Source organism: Archocentrus centrarchus, chromosome 12 (assembly GCF_007364275.1).
Source record: "Archocentrus centrarchus isolate MPI-CPG fArcCen1 chromosome 12, fArcCen1, whole genome shotgun sequence".
NCBI classification, from domain to species: Eukaryota; Metazoa; Chordata; class Actinopteri; order Cichliformes; family Cichlidae; genus Archocentrus; species Archocentrus centrarchus.
Genome location: NC_044357.1, coordinates 14,430,874 through 14,450,060, shown reverse-complemented (window position 1 = coordinate 14,450,060; position 19,187 = coordinate 14,430,874). Strand labels below are relative to the sequence as shown.

The window sequence follows — 19,187 nt, the reverse complement described above, 5'->3', positions numbered from 1 at the left end:
GATGGAATATAAAATGCTACCACATGCAGTTCTGTTACAGATGATTAGCCCAGATTGGAGGTAGACTCTCAGCATCCAATCAGCTCGCAGCAGGAGTCTCACCATGCTGCTGTTTTGAATCTGGTTTTGCAAATTCTTGGTCAAAACAGGTCATCAGCAGAACAATGATGAAAATGAATCACTAAGCGTAATTCTGCTGTGGAGAATATAAAAGCCCATGTTCTATCCCGTCCAAGAATGGGAGTTTTTAATCTTTTTTTATTTCCTCTCTGAGGGTTGAAATCTTAATTTTTAAATCAGAAAGCTTTGCTAATTTGTATACACTAAAGATAAAAATGTCTCTCAGCTGCTTATTCTGATGAACACTCAAGCCTGAAATGTGGCAGCTTGTAAACCCAGAGGAAGTTTCTGATGAATAACTGCCTAAGGCGAGGCTTCCTGTAAAGCAAAGATGGTGATTAAAGTTTTCAGACCAACAGGTTGGACTGGTCAGTTAAACATTTGGAAATTGTTTTTGTCATATTATTTATATATTTATCCGGCGGAGCTGACAGAGGTGCATGTGAGAACGCAAATGTGTAATGCAGTGAGTTCGGACATTAACTAGTCTTTGACCTGCCAGCTCCCCACTCAAAAGCTGGATGATGTTTGGTTTTGATGATGTGCTAATAGCACCGATAATAATCCAGCGAGTGGATGTCATGTGTTCCTCCTGCACGCTTTACCCACCACACATAACATTTCCAATAGTACAAGCTAGTAGGGCTTTTACACAACCGTACCTTCCTGGTCCTGGCGCCCGTTGCCACTCTGGTTGTTTCTGCTTTCTTCTAGTTAAATTTCCCAATATGTGGACATCGTTTCTTACCCAGGTGGCACCCTGCTGATAGGCCTCGTAAGCTCCGTCATACCATTCAGTACAGTCGTTGCTCCAGCCTTCTAACTCACTGCAGGGTCTACGTGCCAGCTCTATGGTGCAGGTGTCGTTGGCCTGATTACATCTCATTTTCCACGGTCTCGGGGTTAAGGTCACACTTGGTCTAATGCCAGTCCATCTATACCATTCATAGAGTCCTTCCCCTGTGGAATAGACTGTAGCCATGTATTGATACTTAATCCAATAATTCTTCGTTTGTGACAGGCATGGTAAAACCCAGGCTTCGGTTTCCTCTTTCTGCAGCCCCCACCACGTCCGGGTCTTATCAGGGGCGTCCCAAAACAGCGGCCACTGCTCCAGCACCCCCTTCATGGTGTTATGGCTCTTCATCCTGGAACAATTGTACCTCCAATATCCCTCGTCCCATGCTCCTACCTGGGTAATGTCACATCTCGGCGACGCCCAGTACTGCGACACTGTTCCTTCACCTTTTGAGTAGTCCTTCCCATCAAGATCTTCAGCCATTCTCTTCAGAACACACCTGTCGATTTTGTCAAAGTCTCCTGATGGTGCAGACCATAACTCACCAGGGGTAGGGATCTTTTGGACATACTTTTCTGATCTCTCTGGGCCTCCCAGTTGGTTGGGTTGCGTCACGGTGTCGGTAGTTGCCCTCAAATGGGTGACTCTCTTTCTCCATACCCATGGTAGACTCTGATTCAGCCAGTCGTCAATCCAGATCCCTCCAGAATCGGGTGGATCTCCCTTCCTTCTCGTCCTCCTCCCGAACCAGTCATTACTCCAGATTCCCCAAGTCTTTTCCTCGACCTGGCTCAGAACCAGATAGTGCTGTTTTTTGCACACTATAGGCCCCAAACTCCAGTGACAGGGATCAAGCTTGAAGACTTTCTCCTCCATACACCTCCTCATTCTCTGCTGATCAGCTTCTGAAACCTGGGGAGGCCTTTTCTGGACCGGTTGTAGCCTTTTCCTCATTCCTGGCTTTGGTGTGGAGTTGCTGGCTGTTGTAGAGTTATTCCCACGGGTTGTGGGAAACTCTTCGGTGCCGTTATTCTCATGCCCGTCGAGTTGGGTCTGCATATCACATGTTAAATTCAGGTTTCCCCAAAAACCCTCCGGTTTAAGGATAGTTGCGTGACATTGCTGCGGAAGTTCATGAGCTGGCAGAGTCACCTCTTCAGCCCAGTAGGTTATCTTTCTTCCTTTGACACATGCCTGCGTGTAGTACCAATACGGGCTTTGTCCATCCACTCGGATCCAATTAGCTTGCACCATACGAGTCTCATTTTGTTGAGGGATGATGCCATGCAAAAGCAGTGTCTCACCTTGAAAGTCAATTGCTTCGATTACTCCCCCTCCTTCTCCTCTCTGGGAGTCAAAGAATTGCAGTAACGTTGAAACATTAAAAGCCGACACTGCTTCCGTGCAGTTCTCCTCTCCGTTTTCATCACAAATTAAGGAGAAATTCCTTATTGTGACTATTTCCTTTTTGACCTTCCAACAGGTCTGATTATATCTCTCAGTGGAAGTGTAACTGATCCTCACATGATCCTTCTCCCAAAGTCCACTTCCATGACAATACAAAAATATCAAAATAGCAGAAAGTCCCAGAAAGCCGACTACAGTTTTAAAAATAATTCCTTTTGCAGGACAGAATAGAGTTCTTTCAGCCATGCTGCTCACCTCTCAAGGCCTCAGGTGGTGAATGGATTTAGGCCTTTCAGGGCTCAGTGTTAATCACAGCCAGTAGCTCCTCCCCTTGTCTCCAGGTGACAGAGGAACCACTGTTACCCGGGGTCGTGGTGAGTGCAGATGTCCTAATGGATCCCTCCACAGCCGAGCTATCATGAGCGGTCTCATCAACGGCCAAGGGTGGTCTCCAGCACAGTTGTGCACCTTGTAATTTTCTTTAATATATGGGTCGAAGCCCTTCCACATCCAACGATAGCGGGTGATGATGACTTTTCCCGTAGGCTGCCGTTGATTCTCTGGCCGTACTATCGCGAGTTCAGCACATAGGGGTTCCCCACCGCGGTCCACAAGTTCCACCACCTTGCCCCAGATCTCAGGCCTTGTTGCAGGGCTGATGATTATGTCCCTACTTACCTTTGGGAGGCTGCTTATAGACTGACGATCATTGGGATAGTCTTTCTCCTGCACCTTCAGAGGTAAATGCTGGTTTTCCATAATGATCCTTTCTGGATCATTGACCCTTTGCTCTAAATTCTTAGAGGTGCTAGGGCTATTAGTCCATATCAGCATGCTCCCGAGCCATATTTCCACATATGGCCCTAACCAAGGTTGGCAGTGGTTGACTCCCCACTTTAACTTAATCAGCTCCTGATTGACCTGTAAGTACACTGTGTTAAGGATCCAGGGCATCCGTTTTGGACATTCCGGCACTGACTGATTCTTCCATCTGCCCTTAGTGAGTTCATAGCTCATAGAAAAGAACTGCAGTTCATATCCTCGGAACACTCTTTTCCCTATCTTCCCTTCATCAGGTTTAGACAAGTCGGCTAATCTGGTAAATTCCACATTGCTGCAGCAATAAGCTGCAGATCCACAATACATCCAATTATAAAAATAGTCTTTCTTCGGGTATTTTAACCATACCTTCTGATTTGGCAGTTTAATATAGGGTACACGGGCTAGCTTCCTCTGCCATTCTTCTTTCCGCCTCCTGGCCCGTTCCTTTGTCCCAGGTTTGGCTACTGCTGGGACTTGCGGCTCCATTTCTTCACTTTGAAGCGTTGGAAAGGGTTCCACTTCCCTTTCCCCTCCTTTCCTGCCTCTTCAGGCTTTGGTGGTTCTCCGAGGCACGTCACTGTGGCTCCGACTGAGTAGACTCCTCTGAAGGGAATGATCACAGTCTGCACCGCCACTCGTACTCTGGTGAGCTGCTCAGGGTAGGTGGGCGTGGCCGCACGCCCTGCCCACGTCCCAGGCAGTTGGACCACCCCTTCTCTACGCCACACCTCTGGCGTCACCACATACTCTTTACTCTTTTCTTTGGCTCGCGCCGCCTGGTGGCCCCATGCGTCCAGGCTTGTGGTGCTGTAGAACAGGTTGGTGCTTCTCGCCCCGGCCTCTCTTGGAAGTGGTTCCAAGTCCTGGACCGGTATGGATGGATCAGCGTAGACCTCCTCTATTAGACGGCCCCAAGTGGTCAGCTCCCATGGTCCCTTCCAGCCCTGGCTCTCCGCCATCTCCCGTTGATCCTCTCTCAGGTCACTCGAGATAGGGGAGTATCCTGGGTCCTCGGGATCCCGTTGCACTCGAAACACCATATTCACCTGCTCCATTGATGGCGGTGGCTCATGAATCTCTGTTCGAGCTGGACTGTAAGGCCATCCCCTTCTAATCGCCTCCTTCCACAGTTGCTCCCCCTCAGGACGTCTCGCTGGTCCTTTCCCTCGCCCTTTCACTGCTGAGGGTCCCGGTGGCAGGGGTGGTGCAGAAGGGCCTTCAGTCTCCGGCGAGCCGGGATCAGGGGAACTGAGTGGGTCACTCCCACTTTCCCCTCGTTCTCTTCCTTCCAACGTTGCTGTCATGAAGCATTGCAGAGGGTCCAGGAATTTCCTCACCTGCCATCCCTCTGCGGTGGCGACCTGCAACAGGCGTCCACTCTCCTGCTGCAGCTTGCAGCTGCTACATGGGTGGATACGTTCACCATCCCACTGGCAGACACATTCTCTGCAGTCCACTTTTCCTCCTTTTAAATCCCACTGAGTGTAAAACTTCAGCCGGGGTAACCCATTTAGCCGGCATAGTCCACAGACATGACCATCCAGCACTTTCACTGGTTTAGGGTTCATCCCCTTGTATTCCCTCCGATTTGCTTCAGCCCGGAGGGGCTTATTTCTTCCTGGGCCTTCCCACTGGACCCCCAGGGTGGTGGGCTTCCAACACACCACACAGTTGTTTTTAATCTCTTTCCATTGCAGGAACTCTTGGTCTCTCGAAAGAATTCCTTCTTTAGCAAACTCCATCTTCTCAAGGGCTCTGCCTGCCCAGAGCCCATCGGTACTGCGTCTCATGATAACCACCCCCTTAACAGTGGCCAGTCTGACATAGGGTGGTAGGCAAGGTGTGCTACTGGCCATGGTTTTGGTTCCTAGGTCACCTAGTCAGGAACTGGTTTCAGCTGCTCTACTCCTTGGATCCCCGACTTCTTTAACCGAACCGTATTTCGGTCCAAGATCTCAGTCACTATGTCAGTCTTGTCGTACTTTGCTTTCACCGCTGCTCCAGCTGGGTGAGCCTGTGCTTTAATCCATACTCGCTGTCCAACCTGCAGTGACATCCTGCCATCGGGGGAGGGCCTCTTGTCATCTGAGCTCCTCCCCGCCTCTTGTGACGTGAAGGGGCGTCGATTCAGCTCCTCTGCTGGTGAAGGCCTCCCTTGTCGATGCCTGTCATTTAGGGTTTTGACCAGTTCCAAGACCTTTGTACTCCATTCTTTACCATTAGCATTTTTACCAATCCAGCTCTTTACCAGTCCAATAGTTCGCTCGACCACTCCGTTGGCCTGCGGCGTGTATGGTGGTGAATACACTCTCATCACCCCATTCTCTTGACACCACTTGTCCACTTTAGCGTTCCGAAAATGCGTTCCATTGTCTGTTCTTAGCTCCTTTGGTATTCCCATATAGCAGCATGCCTGATCCAGCATGCTGACTACACTAGATCCATTTGCTTGGCGCACAGGTTTCACAGCAACATACCCCGACATAGAGTCCACCATCACTAACAGATATTTTTCTCCTTTCATACCTGTTATCCCTAAGGGTCCTGCTACATCCATACAGATCGACCCCCAGGGAATGGTGCTCTTGATGGTGAGTCCTCCCATGCGCTGTCCCCGCCGACCTGCGTTGTACCGACCACACTCAACACAGTCTTTGAGAACACGCCGGATTTCTCGTACTGGAATCCATAGCTGCTGTTTCCTCAGTTCCCTGCGCGTCGGGTCAGCTCCGGCATGGCCTAGTGCCTCATGCACTGCTTCCGTTACCCCCTTCACGCAGTCTTTCGGGACAATCTTACCCTGAGGCGTGTTGTCCCATTTCTCGATCCCGACAAAGACAATTTTTCTCATCTGGACGAAACGATCCACTTCTTCGTTTCCTCGCCAGTGAGCTCCTTCTTTTACATGGGCTTTTTGATGTACAATTTCCAAATCCAGGTTCATCCGCAACTCAGCAATCTTTTTCCACAAATCTTCATGGGCTACTTTCTTCCCTTTTGCTGTTTCATATCCATTTTCTTCCCAAATGGTCAGATCTTCTCTTAGTGCTTGCGCACAATAATAACTGTCTGTTACTAATTTTGCTCTTTTGATCTTCCTCTTTTCCAGCTCTAACAGGCCCTCTAACACTGCTGTCACTTCCCCAGCCTGCGCGCTGCCGGGTGCTTTCCCTCGCTGGCGGGTCTGTTCTTTACCTTTCAGCTTGAGAATAAATCCCCAGTACGCGGTGTCGTCAGGTCCTTTTCTCGAGCCGTCTGTAAAAAGAGTCCAATCATACTCTTCCTTCCTCGGCTTTTCAGCTGTTGCAGCCTTGGGAACTCCCGGTTGTAGCGGTCCAATTTCAAGATCTGGATCTAGTAGGATGTCCTCCCACCGACCCCATCTGGCGTTAGTTGCTTTAGTGCTCTCGATAGTGGCTTTTCTGAGGAAACGGTGTACTTGGCTTTCGGTGATGACTCGGATTCCCTGACCTTGCGCCAAGTCCTTCAGGGAGCCCCAGTACCTTGCAATCACTGCAAGCTCCTTCTCTTCAGGGGGGAATTTCACCTCCACCGAAGTCAGAGTATAACTCCATAAGGTAACTAATCCACCACCCTCATTGCTTACTTTCACCGTAGCACTGTCCTCATCGCAACTTATTTCCGCAACCAACCTTGCTGTTGGACTCCGGGGTTCAAGCCTCAGCGCTCCTTGGATTGCTTGTCTCAGCTCTTCCAAGTGACTTTGGTCAGCCGCTGTCCAAATCCATGCCGTAGTCTCATCTGGTTTTCTTAGTTTGGCATACAGGGGTTTAGCATACCTCTGATAACCTGGAACATAGTCCCTTACGTAGTTACATAGTCCTAATACTTTCTGCAGTTCATTCAGTGACGCTGGAGGCTCTATCTGTTCAATCTTTTTCCTGTACACCTCAGATAATCCCAAATCGTCAGACACCTGGAATCCCAGATAATCCACTCGCATCCGCCCAAACTGGCACTTTTTCAAGTTTAGCTTGAGTCCTGCAGCGGTTAATCTTTCCACGATCTTTTGCAGTCTGTCCAAGTGCTGCTCCTCCGTGTCATCTGCAATGAACACATCATCTATATAAATAGTGGCACCTAATCCGTCAAGTACATCCATTACTGCTGCTTGGAACACGTTGGGAGAATTTTTGTAACCCTGCGGAAGTCTCTCCCAAACGTAGGATCTTCCCTTATGGGTGAAGGCTGTTTTCCCCTGGGATCCCCGTGCCAATCGTAGGGAGAAAAATCCATTTGCCAAATCTATACAGGATTTATAGGGTTTTAACTTTAGGGTCTTTAAAGTCCCTTGCGGGTTAATCAGGCTGGCCCTGTTTGCTACAGTCCTTCTATTCAGAGCTTTGAAGTTGATCACTGGTCGCCAGCCTCCTCCTGAGGATTCTGGCTTCTTCACTGCCTGTATCGGGCTGTTAGTGATCGGATTCAACTCCTGACGAATTACTCCCAGTGTCAGTAATTCCCTGACTATGAGGTCCATTTCTTTCACAGCTCCTGGGTTCAGGGGGTACTGTCGAACTGGTGGATGTACTCCCCCTTCTATGGTATGGATGTATTTGGTTCCTAAATCGCCACAGTCATTTTTGAATCTCGCTACTTTTGCTTTGGAGATGATCTCCCTCAGCCGCTGTTTCCCTTCCGGAGAGAGATCACTCTCCTGTAGTTTCTGCTCTGTCACCTCTGGAACATTAACCGGTTTGTACCAGGCCCCCTCAGCCTGGTCCTCGACCGTAGGTATCTTAACCAGGCGCGCCTGCAAAATCCTCAGACGTTCCTCCACCTTCCTGCGGTTTCGTGGTTTCTGATGTAATCCTTCTAAATCCGTGATGGTTACCAAGTCATAGGTCCCCAGGATCCATATAATCCCCCTCCAGATGCCATAGGGGACTTCAGCGATGGAAGCATCCGCTAACTGCACCGTCAACTTTCCTTTAGGACTCAAGGCCCTCCGTGTCATGGACACCTCAGCCCCTGAGTCCACCAAATACGGAGCTCCATCAACCTGGGTGTAGATCTTATCCTTGACCCGGTAAGCGTGCTCCAGGGTGACTTGAGCTGTCGTGTCCATTACTCCTTCTTCCCCCCAGCAGCCGTCTGCTGACGGGCTAGTCTGAGGGCGTCCTTCTGTTCAGGCGTTAATTTCTTAAACTCCTCGAAAGGCAGATATCCAGGCCTCTTATTTGTAGAATCCCCCTTCGGTGGTCTCTGGTCCGATGGCCGGCTGCTCGTAGCATTCTTTGGTGGACCCTGGAAAGCAGGTCGCTGATCTGTCTTCCTTTGTTGGCCCTGTGGGTTTGGTGGGGGTTTCGGGGTGGCTGCCTTCTGTTGAGTTCGTTGACTCTCTTCGGCCCGCCTTTGTTCCTCAAACTTCCTCTTGAGGTCCCATTTTCTCACCACCTCCCTTATCTGCTCCTGTGTGCTGTTTGCAGGGTGCAGGGCAACGAAATCCATCTCACCCTTACGGCCCTTCATCAGCTTCCTGAGCGCCTGCACATTCCGACCTACGGGGATCTCATTACTCAGCACATGCCATACTTGTGACAGGGTCTGCCCTTGGTCTAGTTGTCCCCGTGCCTTTTCTATCTTGGTGTCTTCATCATCGAAGTCTTCCAAGACTAGTCTTTTGTAGTGCTCTTCAGCTGACTCTTCTGGGCCTAATGCCTGCCCAGTGGCACGGGCCAGCCACATTAGTCGTGCCTGGTTATCTTGGGTGCAGGTCATCACCATTTGCCAGTGCTGCTTCAGGTACTCCTGTAAACTCTGAGTTGGGGATCTCTCCTGCACCAACGCCTTTATCTTTTTGAATTCCTCAAAACTCGAACCTCCTCCTGTCGCTACCGGCGCTCCAATCCCGTTAACATCCACTGCCACATCTCTGGTAGTCCGGCGGGTCTGCAGCTCAATTCTTGGTTGGGGGGGAATCCGTGACTCTTCCTCATCACTAGAGGATAATTCTCGTTGGCGCTGAATCTCTGTCTCCCTTGCATATTTGAGGGCAGATTTCTTCAGGCGACGGAGCATGACATCGTGTGTGATGGCTAGAAAGGCATTTTTGAAGTTTGTTGTTAGCGGCTCATGGCTTCTCAGGGTAGGATAGGTAGGAGCCATCAGGAAGTTAGCCCACTCTCTCACTGGTGCTTTTACTGGCAACACGACCTCTTCCTCAAGTCGTTCTGCCCATTCTATCGGTATTCCATAATCCTGCTGGCCTGCCTCTGGCATGTATGCCTTTCGCCCATCCCTGGTTTCCACACACCCGAAGGAGATATCCCGGGCCATCTTCTCTGAGGTTCGATAGACAGAGTACACTGGGGTCTTCTTCTTTGTCCCTTTCCTCTGTCCTACCCTCAGCTCCACCGCTCCGGTAATATCCTCCTGTCGTGCAGAAGTCATGGCGTCCACCTCTTCTTCACTCTCCCTCTCTCTTTCACTGCCACTGTCTTCACTGATGTCACTATACTCCGGCTGTCGTTCAGCGTAGCTGGACGAGATCATCGGCTCCCTCTGCACCTCATGTCGTGGTGTAACTGCAGGCCCACGTCTCGACGTGTTGACCACTTCTGGCACATTAGTGGGAGATGGAACCCTGTATGTGAAGGTGGCCACCCCTGTGTTCCCCTCAGTCTGCATACCAACATAATCATTCACTGGCTGCAGGCTAAGTCTTGCAGGGGAGGCCTTCACCTTTGGGGTCACCTCCTCTGGCTTCATCTGCGCTGGTGTCATGACTGGGGGAGGCTGTCTTTGAGATGTCGATGGTTCTTCACCGTCATCTTTGCCCGGGGTTGAAGTACTCTTAAGCCGCGATGTCCTCAGCGGGGCTCCCGGCGTCTCTCTGGCCACCGGAACCCAGGAATTCTCACCTCCCTGCCGCCTCAGCTTCACGGAGAGTCGTTCCCGGAACTCTTTATGTTGCTTCTTGGAGGTGACCAGGACCAATTCTGTGATCCCGGACCAAGCCGCTGCTCCAGTGGTGTGTAGACGCCCTGCTCTCACCATGGCCTGTTCTGCCACGATCCATGGCAGGTCACCTGACCTAATCCCATCAACGCACATTACTACTCGTGCATATCCGGCATTGCTGGCGCTGCGCAGTCCTTCTTCTAGGGCGTCGACCAACTGTTGCTCATACTCCTCCGAAGGTTGCCCCTTCGGATATCCCGGCACAGGAACATGTATGATGGCAAAATGCCTAGACTGTCCACCACTGGTAATCAGGACCTGAGTTCCTTTCTCCGATCCCTTCAACTCTTTAACTCTATTTTTTAATTCCTCAATGTATTCTCGGCCAGCTTGATTCTTTAACTCCTTTTTGAAATTATTATTTCTAGGATTATACTGGGAGTTTGTCAGAATAATCAATCCATGTCCATCCAACTCCCATGGCTCACCATAATGATGATACATTGTCCTCTGAGTCTGTCCCCTCCACCTCAGGGCCTCCACTGGAACAGGATCAAGTTTGGGGAGCCAGTCCGATGGCGATTCTTCCCGAGCCGTTTCGTCAGCCAGGCCGAATGGGGAAGTCCATTGGTATCTCTCTCTCAGCCGGTCCTCCTGCTCCCGCAGGAGAGTTTGCACCTTCCTGGGTGTCTCTGATGCACTCTCAAGCTTGTATGGCAGGTCCACTAGATGCAGGGTCGTTCCCTTTAAATCCCATCTTCCATCTTTTTCAGAGTCCAATTCGGAGTTATATTCCGAGCCTGTCCCTTCACCCTCAGCTTGGGATCCTATTACACTTTCAGGCGGGTCTCTTAACAGTTCTTCAGCCTTTCCTTGATATTTTTCCAACTGCATCAATAAATCTCGGTGCTCTTTGTACTGCTTAGCTGCAGTGACTTTCGCTTCTATCTCGACTGTAACAGTACCCGTCACTTTCCCCAACATTTTGATAATAGGGTCATATTCTCGCTGGGGACTAAGCCACCCTGCTATTGGTAGAGGCTCTTCTTCTACGCCGTTGGGCCATATTACCTTCACTGCCCATTCCAGCCACTTCTGTATTATATCCTTCTTCGTCCCGGGCTCAGGGGACGGCTCCACTTGAATCCAAATTCGCTTCCTCACTTCTGGCGTCCGAAAAGCTTGGTTTATACTACAAGCCTTGTCCACTGCCTCACCAACTTCTCCTTCATCTTTTCCCATACACCTTGAAGCTACATGATATTGAATTGCAGCTTCCCATTTCTTCCATCCTTGTCCCCATGGGACAACATGAATCATAGCCCATGCCTGGACTTTGGAGACTGCTAGCCCTGTTGCACCCTGCTCCTCCGTCGACTCTGCCTCCGATGGCGCAGGCGCCTCTGGATCTTCCTCGCCGGGTGTCTTGAGTGTTTTAAAGAGGGACACTCCTTCTGATTGGGGCTCCTCTAGCACTCCTGTTTCTGCTGCTCCAGCCATCACTAGACTGAATTAGCACTCTTGTCTTTGCCGTCTCGAGTTGCTCTCCTCCAAGGCCCCTCGTGATATCTCCGAGGCAAGGGATGGAATCGAGCGATGCCTTCCTGCAGAGTCCTCTGGGCCCCTGTCGGTCTGGGTGTCCTCAGCGACGTCTGCTGCTACTCCTGTCCGCGTCACTCCGCTTCCTGGACAGGTTGAGAGCGTCGGTTGATCCCCGCTTACGCTCCTGAACAGCTCACGAAGTCCTCTCTGCCTCGCGCTGCTCTTTCAATCAATCCTGGGGTTATCTCCCACGAATGATAACCTCTCCGGGCTATCTAGGTTCTTTTAGAGCGACGAAATCCTCTCAATTTCTGTCGCCCCACGTTGGGCGCCACGTGTTTGATCCCACAGGTATTTTACCTCTGTGACAGCTCCTCCGTTTCATAGGGTCATGGCCACACCTGCAGCGGGGTCTTACCCTCTTCTGATAGTTGTGACACTACTTAAGCTGTGGCGGGGCTGCTCGTCTGGCTCTAACTGCTAATAATCCTATCATCTGCCCCGCTACCTCTCTGTTCTGATGCTATCGTTCAGGAAGGCTCACACAGACGACCCAAAACAGAGTACAGATAGTTATAGCAGCCAGCCCCTTGATCAGTGCACTTGTAACCGACCAGAATCTTTTATCGGCTCGGAGTGAGCCCAAGGGACATAAGTAAAATTGAAGTGGATTACTAAAGACTAGTGTGTCCAAATAAAACCCGATGATATAGCTTGCCTTGCCTTACTTTTACAGTTCTTGGACGTTAAGTGTACCGTTTAAAAGGGGAATAAATTCTCAACAAATTTCACTGACTTTTTAGAGTCAAATTTTATTTGCAGGTTTTCAGCTCAAGCAATTTGCATTTAGCTCTGAATCAATCCTTAATCAATGCTCTACATGCAGTAATCACTTCTAAATATCAGATCTCAAAATCATCATACATCAATCACTTCTTAAACAGAGTAAATACTTATGAGCTGGGTTGATGAGGAAGGGGTTTGAAATTGTCCAAATCGTTTAAAATCCTTTTTGGAAGAAAAGACTTCAAGTTGGTGCCTGGCCAGAAGCGACCACACCCAAAGTCCAATCCGTTACTGCTGCAGTGAAGTTGGGGAAAAAAGGAGAAGTCCAAAAGAGTGAAGTTATCCACTTCTGATTGACTGTCCTTCTTGTATAATCCTTACTGTTCGTCAGGCTTCATTTTAGAAAACCAACAGCTCAGGCACCTCCAATCTTCAACCGCCAATGCAGGGAGAATTCTCACAGAGACAGTTTGAAGTCAATTAAATGTCCACATCTGGGTTGGCTTAGTCCAAAGAGCAGACCTGTCTAGGTGCTGAGAAGGGCTCCGCAGAATCTCGTACGATGTTTTCGTGCAACTCCTTATATATGTTGTCTAAGACACATCCTAGTTTTAACAACAACATCATGACAAATCATCACCCCACTGCTCTTATTACCAATTATGGTATTAGGCTTTATTCAATACCTCATTTCTCGTAATACATGGCTTGTTTGGTACTTTCCAGTTAAGATTATTTTTAACTTGTTTTTCTCCTCTTGTTCCCTCTTATTCCTAGGCAACAGGTTTCAGTTCCTCATTTCCCTTGCTCAGTGATTTTCCAAGATTTCACAACTTTGTATTACACTCTGAATCATTTCTGTGTTACACACATACTTATCAACCTTAGGTAGAAATCATACAGATTATTTGTTATATTTCATAAATCAACCTTTAACAGCCTAATAAATTGCAATCATAAATGCCCACATAGTATCAGGCACAGGCCATCGAATAACCAAAATCTCAACCTTAATCCACTTCACTTGACACATGTCAGAAACTTTAGATTTCCTGCTGTGTGCTGCATGTGAAAAAGAGCAGGTGTAAAAAATATGCCAACCTGAGTCTCCCAAAACTGTCCAAAGTTCATGTGTGAAAACGACTAAAAATGATGTATTTCAGGCATTTCGACAGGTGTGGAAAGTGATGACTAGATTCAGCACAACTGCCTACTGTATGTTTCACTGTCACACTGTCATAGCTCCTTTGTGAATATAGAGGACTATATTGTTGAGCTCATCAACAAAACAGTTAAAAACAATTTCAGACACTGCTCAGATCACATTCTCGGCACCACTGATTGCATCATTGTTGCCACACAGTTAAAACAAGACAAGTAAACTTTGGCTAGGTAAACATTTTGTGATAAACGCATACTATACTGAGCATTATTACACTTGGTAAAAATACTTTTGTTGCTTTTTGTATTGTCACGCATAGTTCTTTCTCCTCTCACCCATCTGCCAGTTGTTCAGCCAGTACTTGGGGAGTGGCCATCAGTTCAGTATTTTTTTACTAAGCACTGAGAGATATTTTGGTTGCACTACATAGGATATAGCAATACTCTATGCATTCAGACAGCACTGCAAAATGTGGAAATGTGCAAAATCGTGCACACATTATGCTAATATTTATATATATTTGCTTAGAGGCATGCACAGTTCTTTAGTGTGACTCCTGCTAATCATACAGATCCAGGATCAGCACTGGAACCTGTCAGATAATCTTTGTCGCGTGTTACAGTTGTGGTCAGTCTACCATTGGACTGATTTCATTAGAACTCCATTGCATTAAGCTAAGCTGCTTTGAATGTCCCTGACTCCTGCATTCTCTTAGTCTGCATTTTGTTGTCCTAGCTTCTTAGCTGCTTACCAGGCAGCCCTTTGGCTCTGTTTAGCGTAATGTAGATGCTGTGTACTGTATATATATATATCAAGCAAATAATATAGCCTTTTTTTTTTAAGTCGCTGAGCAGATAATTTGAGTACATTGTGAAGCAGAGACAATATTTTTTGCCTTTTTTTGGAAGTGAAGAGAAAATCAGAATGGTGGTTTAAGTGAGATGAGTCATGGTGCGACTGAGTTATATTTTTCTGATTTTTTCATTTATGGAGCTTATCTTTTAATATCATCAGTATACGGGAAATTTTGTAATGCTCTACCCATAGCTGTCACACCATGGGAAATCAGTCATGAACTCTATTGACTAAAGTTTTTATCTCTCTGAAGTTGATTCATTTTCCCACGGTTCCTGCTGTTTTCTTGTTGTGCCACTATGGAACATGCCAAACAAGACGTTATCTCACCATGGTGGCGTCTGTCTGTCTCTCTTTTAGACCGCTTGTTGTGAATGTAGTAACTAAAGAACAATGTATGATGATAACCCAGATATCTTAAACCATGCCCATCCCACTAAGAGTGAATGATGTGATGAAACCACACTCCTCTTTGCTGCATAGATTTCTGTTAATGGTTAAAGTGATTTTCATGATCACCATTAAAAGCTGCGAGCAGGGACATGTTTTACAAGTTACCACCACTCAGACTAAGGTTCAAGGTTTCTCTAGCAGTAACAAACTGATAAGGTAAATGAAACTTAACATTAAAGGTCTATAAGTTCTTTTAAATGCTGGTAAAGAAGTCTGAAAACCTTTCTCACTGCTGGAATGTGTAAACGTGTTTCTCATAATGAATCTCTTAATTAGTGTTCTTACACTGGTTTGTCCATTTCATTAACAACTGAAGCTAAATACTACACACATATACAGTACCAATGTGTGAGTGTGTCCAAACCTTTGACTTGTGTGTGTGTGTGTGTGTGTTTCTGTTTGTGTGTTTGTGTGTGTAATTAGTCGGTAAGTGGTTGCCCTTATGTAGCTTATCATAAAGAATGAAAATAAGGAGATAGTAGTCGGACTGTGTCCAAAACCAACAAAATATTCTTTCTGTACCTGCACCTCTTGAGCTTATAGATTATATCTCTTCTTTAATCTGTACAAAAATGTAAAAAATAACAGTTCCATGTAAACAGGGTTATGTGTTGAACTAGTTGTTAAAAATGACTTTGAAGTTATTATGCCAGAAATTGTCTGATGTACCCTTTTAAATGTGTTTCACTCTGTTTTGTTTTTGTGCTAAGGTAAGCAAAGCACCTGCTTAAAGAAGCCTCATATTTGCGTCTTATTTCTACAGTCACGGTAGAGAAAACTGGTTGTAGATTGCAGCACGACCAAAATTAATACAACCGCGTGCAATGAACTTGCCAGCTTGTTGCCTTTTGAAATTGTCTTGTCTTAAAAGCAATAAGACGGTGGTCAGTCTGTTGTCAGTTTGTGATTGAATGGGGTCAAGTTGGCAATTAAATGCAGTCTGATTATGAGAATAAGCTGATTACCAATGATACATCGTCGAAAATCACAAATGCTGTCTAAATGCATAGAAATTCACATTAAACAGAAGTTCACATTAAGTCCAGCCAGAACGTCATAAATTTGAAACAAAAATTCCTCCTCAGATAGAGACGTAGTTCCTGCAGGATGACAAAGGCACTGTAACGTTCACATAGGAATATAACCAGAAACCAGCTGACAACCAGTTGAGTTGAGTCCCCTATCACAAAGAGACGTGTCACAAGAGTAGTTGCGCTCATTGTTGCAGACTGACTCAGATTGATTTGCAGCTTGTTGGCAATCTGTCTGCATTTACAAATTAGATGACAGTTATTTGCAAACCTTTGTCAATTTGTCTTGGAGTTGGACCGGGGTTGTTTGGAGACAGGTTGCCTCCCACCAGCCGACTTGTGCAGTCGCCTTGCCGTTGAAAGTTGCCACCCAGAGGTTGAGGGTGTTGCATGTTCAACCTCTGGGCGACTAGTTGGTCACCACAACTATTGGCAATCAGTCACAGCAGAAAAATCCAGTGCAGTGACCGGGCAACCACCAATTTTTCCTAGTCCCAAAGAGGTTTTCTTCCAGTCTTTACTGTGACTGAACCATCATAGATATTGCACTGTTATCAACCTTTCCTTCACCAAAGAGCAACTATTTACATATTTCCTAAAATGCCAAACTTGTTTTTAACATTGCTTTGGGATTTCAGCTGTCAGTTCTACAACACTCTCCTGCATTGACTTTCCCATCTGGAAATCCTTATTTATGAACTTTTCTGATTTGTGTGTTGATTTACAAGAAGCCTACTTAGTTTGAAGTAATATTGAGGATATCTCCGTCATATCAGCCGCTTTAAAACTCTGTCTTTTTGTCTGTCTTTTCTTATAATCTTTAGTCTTTGCCACACAAAGCAGCGCAGGCTGACATGGCCTGATATCTGGCTTATAAGATCACCCTTCAGACACATGCTAAGACCTTGGCTGACTTTCCTACTTTCCCTTTCACCCTTCCTTCTCTCCCCAGGTGCCATTTCTGCCATCTGTCTTTTACCCCCTGCCGATCATTCTATCAGAAAACGATCATTTAAAAGCAATATAATAAGTGAAACCAGTCTAGTGGGAAACCAATTAACCTTTACATCCTCCCTCTCCCTCCAGGCCCAGGACCTCAGTGTGATTGAGGAAGTGATCCGCATGATGCTGGAAATCATCAACTCTTGCCTGTGCAACTCTCTACACCACAACCCTAACCTGGTGTACGCACTCCTGTACAAGAGGGAGCTCTTTGAGCAGTTCAGGACGCATCCATCCTTCCAGGACATCATGCAGAACCTCGACACGGTCAGTCTGCACGGTCCTGTTTGTCTGCTTGGAAAGGTTGAAAAGGCTAGGCAGCGCCAGAACATTGCAGTTGGACAATATGACATGCTGGGTCCTGTGAACTTAAGTAGTGTGATTGAATTAATCAGTCCACTTGCATCAAGTGTCTCTATCGCAAACATTCAATGAGTATGTATGGTGTATATGTAAGAAGGGACAGTCTGAGAAATCTGCCATTCATAGTCCCATAGATGAGAAAAGGAAGCTTTGGTGGGTATGAGTGTGTATGTGTGAAGGTTGGGGGTTGCTGCATACATTGCCATGGGCTTTTACTGTTATCCATAAGCATGAGGGAAGCATCCTAGGTAGAATCCCTTGGTTAAGTCAGTTTCCCCGAGGCTATTCAGGATGCAAGGCAGCTTTTTTGCTCTTCTAAAATAACCCCATATGAGAAGCCTTCTGAGTTAATGAAGAGATTTGTATTAGATAGATGTAGACACACACATACTGCTCATACGAACACTCGTGTGCTTGAAATCTTTAAAACAGCCCCACAGCATGAGAACAAAAATTGCCTGTAGATGCATTTTTTTAATGTTACTCTGACAAAAGAAGGGCTTTAAAAGGAATTTGTAATACTTTGTTTTTTTTTTCTAAATTAGGGAACACCAAACTTTTCTTCAGGCAAAGACCTAGAAGAGCAGTGGAATTATAAAAAAAAAAAAAAACACTTTCCTAGATTTCTTGTTTGAGGTTAAACCCAGAAAGCATTGAACAATTTGAACTCCAGTGAACTACTTATTTAAAGCAAGGTAAAAAAAAAAAAAAAAAAAAAAAGATTAAACCCTAAGCTGAAGTTTTGTTATCTATTTCCACTGACAAAAAGCAGAATTCACACAGTTTTGAAAATATTTGCATCGCTACTTGACTTATAAACACTGACCAGCCACAACATTTAAAACATCTCGCTGGAATGGCACCAGTCAAGGCGCGCTGGGATATACGGTCGGGCCCAAAAGTAAATCTTGTAGTAATCGTTCCAGTTACAGCCACCTTTTCTGTATGCCTACAGGCTCAAGGGTAAATGGATAAACTTATATCATAAATATAACAATTATTTTATTACTTGCATTCACATCCTTTAGCCAGAGACTGCCTGAGGTTTGGAACACATGGACATACACCAAATGCTGGGTGGTCCTCCCTTGCCTGGCTTTATTGCAGCCGTCCTTATTTGTTGCTTATTTATGGGTCTTTCTGCCTTTAGTTTTGCCTTCGATAAATGAAAAGCACGCTCACTTGCAGTGCCCACACAGTCCACTGTAGCTTGAGGATTAGTCGCAGACATGCCGATCCTTGTTTACAGTAAAAAGCTTCAAGTAGACCTGTGCATGGATTTGCATCTTTTATCTGAGGTGCAATAGCAGCAAGAAGCATTATGGGAAGTAGCCTAGCTGATGGAGAGAGTGTGATGATCTGGAGCATGGTTTGCTAGGACACCTTGGGTCCTGGCATTCATGTGGAATGTACACCTCCTACCTACTTAAACATTACACTTTTTAATAAAAGTAAGCAAAATTATTCTCTGATGGCAGTACCCTCTTTCAGCAGGTTAATGTACCCTGCAACACTGCAATGCTTGTTATAGAAAGACTTAAATAATACAACAACAGACTTCATGGTGCTAACTTGGTCTCCAAATTCCCCAGTTTTCTATCCGATTGAGCATCTCTGAGATGTGCTAGAAAGGTAAGTCTGATCCATGTAGGTCCCACCTTGCAGCTTATAAGACTTGAAGGATCTGCTGCAAATGTCACCGTAGCTGATGCCACAGATCACCTTCATCGGTCTTGGAGAATCCGTACCTGAACGAATCAGAGCTGTTTTGAATGATATATGCTGTACTGTATCCCTATATAGAAGCATTTCCAAAGCAATTTACAGTTGCTAGGAAACATGACGGGCTATGCGCGTTTAATTGGCTGTTGATAGAAGCAGCAATATGTTGCCTCAAATCAAAACAAGCTGGCGGCACACT

The 19,187-nt window shown here is 46.5% G+C and overlaps 1 protein-coding gene across 1 annotated transcript in view; it reads left to right on the top strand.

The window, feature by feature from the left end:
* Window positions 1-19,187, top strand: part of dym (dymeclin) — a 66,812-nt gene that overhangs the window by 38,001 nt on the left and 9,624 nt on the right. The window contains exon 15 of the mRNA XM_030742997.1: window positions 16,988-17,170. Coding sequence (XP_030598857.1) covers window positions 16,988-17,170 — 183 coding nt within the window. The remainder of the gene's footprint in view (window positions 1-16,987; window positions 17,171-19,187) is intronic.